The sequence below is a fragment of the Pelecanus crispus genome, chromosome 7 (assembly GCF_030463565.1).
Source record: "Pelecanus crispus isolate bPelCri1 chromosome 7, bPelCri1.pri, whole genome shotgun sequence".
In the NCBI taxonomy this organism is placed as follows: domain Eukaryota; kingdom Metazoa; phylum Chordata; class Aves; order Pelecaniformes; family Pelecanidae; genus Pelecanus; species Pelecanus crispus.
The window spans coordinates 47215477-47224853 of record NC_134649.1 but is presented as its reverse complement, the minus strand read 5'-3'; the positions used below and the strand labels follow the sequence as shown (position 1 = coordinate 47224853).

Here is a 9377-nt window from a genome sequence, read left to right as displayed (position 1 = left end):
CCTCTGAGAACTGGCGTTGTGTCTGTGCTACATGCCAAAGAACAACCTGACATGCCCTCACCCTTCTTACGACAGGATAGCAAAGTTAAATGACAGAGCCCTGATGCTTCAGTAATGGTCCCACCCTGGTATGCTACCTCTGATGATGAGAGAACTGCCGAAATAAAAATGACCTTCCATAAGCTCCGGCAATGTAATTTCAGCCCTGGTGACAATACACTGGAAACCAAACCTCTTTTCAGTTTCAAACCTCAGCCTTTGAAAATAACATTAAAGGCTCACACTGAGCGACTGCTTTTTAAGCATTTTTTTCAAGGGACAACTGAAATGTAAGTCTCTCCAGTAGGGAAAGCTCCATTTGTGCCTTCTCCCGCAGATAACGGCAGCAGGGAGAGGGGAACTTCAATTCCCTGCCAGCACTGCAAACTGTCGTCTAAATGCAAGACTGCAGTGGCCATCAAAAGTTTTGATTTATAAATAAAGTATCTATTCCTACAAAAATGTTACATGAAAGTATATCACAGGATTCAGCACACCATCTGCCTACCCATGACTCCAAATGAAAATGTTATTCAAGTTCTTGCCCGTATTTTCCATCCAAATATTTGTGTAGTTTCAAATAGCCTAAGGAACCTGGTACTAATGTCATTCCCATTGAAATCAATAAATGCTCTGCCTCTGGCTTCAACGGGAATGGCCTCAAGCATCTTTGAAATACTAAAGCAAAACTGCTACAGCTATCGTTGAAGGAAGTAATGTGTTTCTATTTCTATTTACAACCACCCTGAATGCACGAGGCACTTTATAAACTCATGTAAAGAAGGTCATAAGACGGTGGTCACACGGGGCACTAATTTAGAGCAGTTATATTAAAGCAGCCTATTCAGAAATAGTTGCATTGACGGATTTCCCCATCAGACGAGGTCTAATACAGCAGCTACCGAAACGAACACCAACGCTCAAGTCGCTCAGTTGTGCATCCCCAGCCCACGTAATCTGAAGTTCTATTTCGGATAAAACGCCCCTGGAAAAGAAGAGATGCCGTGACTAGTCACGGGTACCTGAGCTTTTGTGACAAACTGCAAACCAACGGTGTCCTGCTGTGAAGTGTACCGACACGACAGGCGAAGCCTGGAGAATCAGCAGTGTGCGCCGCTGGTGGTCCAGGTGGTTGGCGGGAGGGAAGAGATGCAGCAAGGGAAATCGGAAGAGAGGCAAATGGAAAAAAGAGAGGAAATGGTGAGAAGAGGCATCCTGAGGAGGCAGAGATGAGAAAGAGGAGGAAGGGGAACAAGGAAGCGAGGCACCAGAAGATAGTAGGGGAATCACTGCTATAGATCAAATAGAATAATCAGAAAGCCAGTAATATACATGTATTAATTAAACTTTATCACCATGGCCCTGGGCTGCACATGACCTTCAGCTGGAGTTAACGGAAAACCTACATGCACAGTCCTATATTACATCTTTTTTTTTTTTTAAAAAAAAAAAGGAACAAATCTGTAAAAAATTCCTTAGCTAGGTGTATAACCCTAAATACGTGATGCACACTTTCTTCAGTAGAGCGATGTATACAGCCAAAAGCAACCTTAAGCTTTATGGAACATTAATAATTAGAATGAAATGAGCACTACAGATGGAATTCATCTTTGAAAAGCGAAAACCCTTAATACTAAAACCGACTTGCCCGAGACTGAATTGGGAACATAGCTGTGTAACCACTATAGTCTGTTACCTTCTAAAGGTCACTAACAGAGAAATAATCGTCCCAGACGTTCAGAAAGTCATTCTACCGTGATATAATAGGCGTATACTAAAGGTAATTTGAAACTGAAGTTTCTAGTTGGGCTTCTACTTTACCATAAAGCAAAACACATTAAAAGCACAATTGAGCTGGTATGTGGCTTTCCTGCATGTGAGAACTCCACTCCGCCGTCCACCATGAACAAAGCTGTTCTCTTTTATTGTTTTTTTTAGGTACTTGAATATCTGCCTTGTAAGAGAAATTGGTTTTGCCTAATGCTATGTCTGGTCCTTCAGGTGTGGTCCGGCTAGCTTTTTATAGCATCTTCTGGCGTGCTTTTAAATCATCTCCAGGCAGAAACAGATATCAACAGTGGTAACCTTCCCTGCTCTCCCCCACTTCCATCCAAGTGGCATTAACGGGACATTAATGGGCTACGCAAACCCAGGAAAAGAAAGGGAGCCCTTCTGCAGAAGGGCACGAGCAGCGCCGGCAGGCCGTCCTGTTCGCCCTTTGCCTCCCTGGCAGCGGACGGCCGAAGGCAGAGCTGAGCCCTCAGCCCAATTTCCGAGCGGCTCGCCGAGGGCCCGACCCCGGGCGGCAGCTCCCTTCCCAAAAGCCCCGGGCCCCTGCCCGTCTCCACCGCATGCCCCCGCGCTGCCCCGGGCACCGGCCGGGCGTTAGGAGCGGGGGCGGCTCCCACCGCCCCAATTCTGCCTGCCCCTGCCCGCGCCCCTGCCCGCACCCACCCCCCGCGCCCCTGCCCTCACCCACCCCTGCCCGCAGCCACCCCTGCCCTCACCCACCCCCCGCGCCCCTGCCCTCACCCACCCCTGCCCGCAGCCACCCCTGCCCTCACCCACCCCTGCCCTCACCCACCCCTGCCCTCACCCCCCGCGCCCCTGCCCTCACCCACCCCCGCCCCTGCCCTCACCCACCCCTGCCCGCACCCCCCGCGCCCCTGCCCGCACCCACCCCTGCCCTCACCCCCCGCGCCCCTGCCCTCACCCACCCCTGCCCTCACCCCCCGCGCCCCTGCCCGCACCCACCCCTGCCCTCACCCCCCGCGCCCCTGCCCTCACCCACCCCTGCCCTCACCCACCCCCGCCCTCACCCCCCGCGCCCCTGCCCGCACCCGCCCCTGCCCTCACCCCCCGCGCCCCTGCCCGCACCCACCCCTGCCCGCACCCACCCCTGCCCGCACCCACCCCTGCCCTCACCCCCCGCGCCCCTGCCCTCACCCGCCCCTGCCCTCACCCACCCCTGCCTTCACCCCCCGCGCCCCTGCCCTCACCCGCCCCTGCCCTCACCCACCCCTGCCCGCACCCACCCCTGCCCGCACCCACCCCTGCCTTCACCCCCCGCGCCCCTGCCCTCACCCGCCCCTGCCCTCACCCACCCCTGCCCGCACCCGCCCCTGCCCGCACCCCCCCGCGCCCCTGCCCGCACCCACCCCCGCCCTCCCCCCCGCCGCTCCCCACGCTGCTCCCGTCCCCTTCCCGCATCCCTCCAGCCCCTCCTGCCCGCCGAGCCCCCTCCCCCCCCGCGGCGGTCCCCTCAGGCCCCCCGCGCCCCGTCCCCGGAGCCCCGGTTACCTGCACGGCGCGGGGCACGGGGACGCCCCGTCCGGAGCCCCCCCCGCTCCCGGCCTCCTCTCCCCGAAACAAAGGCACCCTTGTCCCTCGCCGCGGACCCGCGGGGGGGGGGGTGGTGGTGGTGTTGGGGACGGGAGGGGGGGGTTGGGGCCGGGGGGGGGGGGACCCCGGGGCGTCCCGGGTGGGCGGGGCCGGGGCGGGGCCGGGGCGGGCAGCGCGCGGCGCCGCTGTGCGCAGGCGGCGGCGGCGGGGAGAGCGGCGCGCGGCGGCGGCGCGCGAGGAGGGGCCGGGGCCGGCGGGACCGGGACCGGGACCGGGACCGGAGCGGGGCCGGGGGCGGCGGGGGCAGAGCGGCCGCGGTGGCTTCCCGGCAGCGCTGCGGGCCGGGCTGGGCGCCGGAGCCCCGTCTGGGGCGGCGGGAGTAGCTGCTCCATACTTATTTATTATTATTATTATTATTATTATTATTATTATTTTTGCCTGCCTCCCCCCGTCCCGTCCCCGCACTTTGGTTACTTTGGGCTTTGCTTTTTTGGGGTTTTTTTTTTTGTGTCCCCTTCCCTCCTCCTTCGCTCGGTTTTTTGGCAAAGCGGCGGGAGGATGGGGTTCGAGCTGGATCGCTTCAACGGCGACGTGGATCCCGACTTCAAATGCAATCTCTGCAACAAAGTTTTGGAGGACCCGCTCACCACCCCCTGCGGCCACGTCTTCTGCGCCGGCTGCGTGCTGCCCTGGGTGGTGCAGCAGGGCAGCTGCCCCGTGAACTGCCAGCGCATCTCCACCAAGGAGCTCAACCACGTCCTGCCCCTGAAGAGCCTGATCCTCAAGCTGGACATCAAGTGCGACAACCACGCGCGGGGCTGCGAGGCCGTGGTGCCGCTGCAGCACCTGGGCGAGCACGCCGAGACCTGCGACTTCTCGCCGGCCAAGTGCCGCAACCGCGGCTGCCGCCAGGTGCTCAACCTCCGCGACGTGGAAGCGCACATGCGGGAGCGCTGCGAGGCGCGGCCCGCCGGCCTGTGCGAGCAGGGCTGCGGGCTGATGCTCACCCACGGCGAGCGCCGCGCCGGCGGCCACGGCTGCCTGCGCGCCCTGCGCGCCCACGGTGCCGCGCTGCAGGCGCGGGCGGCGGCGCTGGAGAAGGCGCTGAAGAAGGAGGCGCTGCGCGCCGGCAAGCGGGAGCAGTCGCTGCTGTCGCGACTGGCGGCGGCGCAGCTGGAGCTGCAGGTGACGGCGCTGCGCTACCAGAAGCGCTTCACGCAGTACAGCGCCCGCCTCGACGCCCTGGCCCGCGCCCGAGCCGCCTCCCCCGGCAAGGTAAGGGGGGGCCCGGCGGCGGCGGGGCCGTACCCCACCCGCGGGTGGGGGGAGACCCAGGGTGCCCCCGGCCCCCGCCCTCCCCGGGGCGCGGGGGGGGGGGGGGGGCGAGAGGCGCGCTCCTGCCTGTGCCTCGGCGGGTTTTGGGGGGGGGGGGCGGCCCCACGGGGCCCTCAGCCCTGCGTGGGGGCTCCCCACCCAGCCACCAGCTGCCGGGGGGGGGTTGTCCTGAGGAGCCCACCCGCCCCCCAGCTCCTTCGGAGTACCCGAGCGTTGGCCTTTCCTCGCCAAAATGCCCCCGTTTCCATATACTCCTGTGTAGCCGCCAATGTGGCCGTCGTCGCGGTCTGGACCCCATACGGCAGCTCACGCGCCAAAGGACCGGCCAAGGTCACGGTATTACTGGTTTTGGTCTTGGTTCTCTCCTCAAAGAAACCTCCCAACAGCAAAATTGGAGCTGCCAGGGCTGGAAATGGTGTTAAACCACCAGAAATGGACTCCCAGGAGTAACGCCAAAGCGTTGGAAGAGGCTGTTGTGAGCCAGTGCTTTCCAGACCCCGGGCTCACCTAGCGTCCCAGAATATGGCCTCCTCCAAAGTGCAGCCCTCGGGATGAACGGTTGCGCAACTCGGACACCCCTGCCAGCTATTTCATGATCTGAAGCCATCGCCTTTGTAACATCCCCGTCCAAACACAAGACGTCTGCTGTGTACTTGCATTTCTTTTCCAGAGTCACACGGGGTTCTCTAAAAGCCCAGTTTAGGAGGAGAAAAATTTACTTGACTTCAGCCCCTCAGAATTAGACCATTACAAAATGACCAGAATCAAAAGCCAGAGCTACAACAATCCCTAAGTTTTAATTGGAATGAGGCTCCCCAGCGAGGGAAGCTCTGGAAGCCAATTATCTTTTAAATGAAGACATTCAGAGTCCTCCCCGTGACCTGGAATGTGCTACCACAGACACGGCAGTATTAAACTGTTCAAAACTGTCAAACATCTGTATTCACACCTTTGGTAATGTTGAGGCTCTGAAAGCTGTGTAAAGGAAACAAAACTTTACGTTAGAGTCTTCCTCCCTTTTTTTTTCCTTTTTTCTTTTTAGAAATCCAGGGGAAAACAACCCACCGTGTTTTGCTAACTCAGAATATTTTAATACTAAATGTCCTGTTTCAACTTCTGGCAATACTGGATGTGGTGCTGGCTAAAATCTGAGTAAAACTATTAAAAGAAATGGGGGGTTTGCATTCATGTCGAGATTTGGGACAGCTCTCTTCTGTCTCCTCCTTTTCCTACAGCCCCCTGTACTTCGCAGTGGCACGCTGCCGAGCGTTCCGCTCCCGCAGTTTAGCACGCAGCTGCCTCTGCTCCCTCTCGCATCGCTGCTGATAGGAAAGCCCTCCGTACAGTCCTGCTGTCGGAAATCATCTCGAGGTAGAGACCTCCTCGCCTCTGATCTGACCCAAACAGCACACCTTTATTCTCGCACCGCCTCGCCTGCATTTCTGTGCGGCTGGTGTTGATAATGCTGGGGTTTCCATTATTTAGCTCTGTAAAGTGTAGTGAGCTGCTATTAGCATGAAAGGTGGCTGCTTCAAACAGTTGCAAATGTGCACGGCCCGTAGTTTCCAGCAATACTTTTTATCAAATTTATGGATGCAGCTGGCCGAGCCGACTGTGCTCGTTTTCAGCCGTATTACAAAAGGCTGTTATACCGTTTTCTGAAGCAGCGCCTAATCTGAAGAAAGCTGGAAGGTGTCATGTCACCACAGACTTGTGGTCTAGCGGTCAATCAATTACATGTCTTTCACAGCATTTTGGGCAGCTTTCCAATACTAACAGCTTTAGTCCGCCCAGCTCCCAAAGAAGTACGACCAGGAAACTTGCATCTTTGTGCAGGAGAGAGTTTTTTAAAAGACCCATGGTAATTACCTAGTGCAGGGGATGCTTTACCAATTTTGGGCTGTGGCATGCTTCCACGTTTCTACTCGGGGGGGGGGGTATTTTCTCAGGGACGCAAGCACAGACTGTGCAGCGCAGGATGCAGATTGTAACACTCAGCAGGGCATACAATTTTGCTAAGGATTAGGTCCCTGGACACGTGGATTACATGTATGATAATGTGGAATAACCCATCTCAATTTCAGAAGCAATTGCATATTCCAAGCATGCAGCGCCTTTGCTGTCGTTATTTAATTATGATGATTATTCATATTTCATGTATTTTGTTATAAGATGTAAAGTCCATGTTAAAACGCAAGTAGGCCTAGCACTAGCAAATTGGGTTCATAGGTCAGATGTGGTGATTGCAAAACTTACTGTAGGATGTTATGGCTCCTCAGGAGCTGAAGAAAAAGGATCTTCTGACTTCCCTGCAATGGTTGCTTGTTGCTACAGAGGTAGAACCAATCTAGAATAAATCAGATGACATACCCTCCAGTCAAAACAGAAGAAATGCCCACGTAGAGTTCTGTTTAAATGCTTAGTTAAAGGGTAAATACGATGTTGAGGGGCATTAGGCCTTTCACGAAAGACCCAAATTCGTGGTCTTTTGGCTGGGGCAGACTTTTTCGGGAGCTTTGGAGACCCAGGTCTGGGTTTGCCCTAGCATAGACTTTCCTTTGTGATACTGGATGAACCACATAGCTTTCCTGTGCTTCGATCTCCGATTTCTGAAGTGAGTTTTATAACACTGCCGTAACTATATTGAGAGAAGATATGCATGAAATACGTATTTTATACACACACTCATCTGTAAATACCTTACAGTAAGTCCCTTAAACAGACAGATGTGCCTTAAGTGACTCCGGTTGTGTTTTCCATGTGTATTCTTTGTCACTGAGGGAGCATTTGAATTTTACTGTGTTTTTACTGGATGTCTGATCTGTGCTTACTCCAAAAGACAAATCTGAAGGTTTATTCAGAGAGCGACTCTATTCCTTGGTGGGAAGAGGTGAGGCTTATTGTGGACGAGCTTGAGGAGGGAGTGGTAGGGAAGGTGGTGTGTCTTACTCAAAAGCAGTATTGCCTTTGATCAGACATAGAATCATAGAATTGTTTAGGTTGGAAAAGACCTTTAAGATCATCCAGTCCAACCATTAACCTACACTACCAAGTCCACACTAAACCAATCAAGGGTAGACTAGACTAAACCATGTCCCGAAGTGCCACATCTACCTGTTTTTTGAACACTTCCAGGGATGGGGACTCCACCACCTCTCTGGGCAGCCTGTTCCAATGCTTGACCACCCTTTCCGTGAAGAAATTTTTCCTAATATCCAACCTAAACCTCCCCTGGCGCAGCTTGAGCCCATTTCCTCTCATCCTATTGCTAACTACATGGGAGAAGAGACCAACACCCACCCTGAAACATCAAAGTCTTAAATAATCAAGAAAAACCTCATACTATTCAAACAATGCTTAATCCTTGCTGAAACCAGCACTGTTCACGCCTATTGATAAGCTGATCTGGTCGTTCCTTTATGTACACAGTCAAAGTCCTTTGGGAAGAAGGGAGCATGGGAGAATCGGCAGCCGTGCACGGTGCTGGCCGCAGCCCGCAGTGGAAGCCCTTCTGCTGTCCTGACCGCCAAAGGCAGGGACGGCTTTTCAGTAAATGTATCCGCCATACAGGAACCAGTTTATGAGCTGGTATTTAGGACCTCTGGTTTAATACCTCTGTGGAGGTGGTAAGATAAGTTTTAATTGTATAAAAGCCAGATGAAGTCCTTTAAAACAAATTATATGTTTTTCTCAGCCTGCTCCCCAGGCGGGATCCGCGGGCTGGTCCTGGCAGCCCTTTCGGCAGTGAACAAGGAGCCGAAGTGCTTCCTGTCACGCAGACAGACCTTCCTAGCCACAGCACTACCAAAGAAATTAAGAGTCTTCCAATATCTAAAGCGAAAGGCAGTCTATTAGCTCCACATTACTCAGCTGGGAAGTACAGTCATTTCAAGAATTACGTTTAAGAGTTCTGTTCAGCTGTGGGAGTACAACATGCCAGTAACCATCAGGTCTGCTGCCGAACCAGATGACGGGGCAGGGCTGGATGCTGGCAACCGCATTTCCACAGTTACCTCACCGCTTAATGATTGTTTCGCTGGAACGCTGGACACGTTAGAGAGGGAAAGAAAGGCAGAGCCCTGGAAAAATCATTTGCATCGCGGCTTCCTTGTGAAGCGAAGAAGGTCGTTAAAGACATTTTTAAGCCTGGAGACGTGAATCTGCAAAAGTAACCCATGGTTAAAGCACCGCGCTGGTGCCGGGGCAGTTCGGCACAGATGGTGGGATTAGCGCTCTGCGGTGACGTGCGGGTTGTGCTCTGTCACGCAACTCTGCTGCCGCGGAGAAGATGGAGACAGTGTACAAATCCATCAGAACTGGCTGGAAAGTTTCTTTAAAACCCCCGTGGACGTTTTTCAGGAGTACCTACAAAAAAACACAGCATTAGCTGCCCCCCAGCTCAACTTTTGACTCATTCAAACCCACCTGCTTTAATACTTGTACTGCTAGGTATAGAACCATCAAATCATAGCTACGTAAGGAGGCTTTAATGAAAACATTCAACTTTAATTACTGAAAGTGTCTTGAGAGCAATGTTGTAATTGTTTCTTGATTGTTCTAATTGATTTGCTGTCTTCAAAAGGCTTAATAGGGGAGGTAAACAGTGGCGCTAGCACGTCCTTGTCTTTCAAATCCTGAACTATCACTCCCTGATGGAAATT

The 9377-nt window shown here is 54.2% G+C and overlaps 1 protein-coding gene across 2 annotated transcripts in view; it reads left to right on the top strand.

Moving 5' to 3' along the window:
• Positions 1-3939: 3939 nt before the first annotated feature.
• Positions 3940-9377, top strand: part of PDZRN3 (PDZ domain containing ring finger 3) — a 150718-nt gene continuing 145280 nt past the window's right edge. For both annotated transcript variants that reach the window (XM_075714042.1, XM_075714041.1), the window contains exon 1: positions 3940-4656. In XM_075714042.1, the coding sequence (XP_075570157.1) occupies positions 3940-4656 (717 nt within the window). The remainder of the gene's footprint in view (positions 4657-9377) is intronic.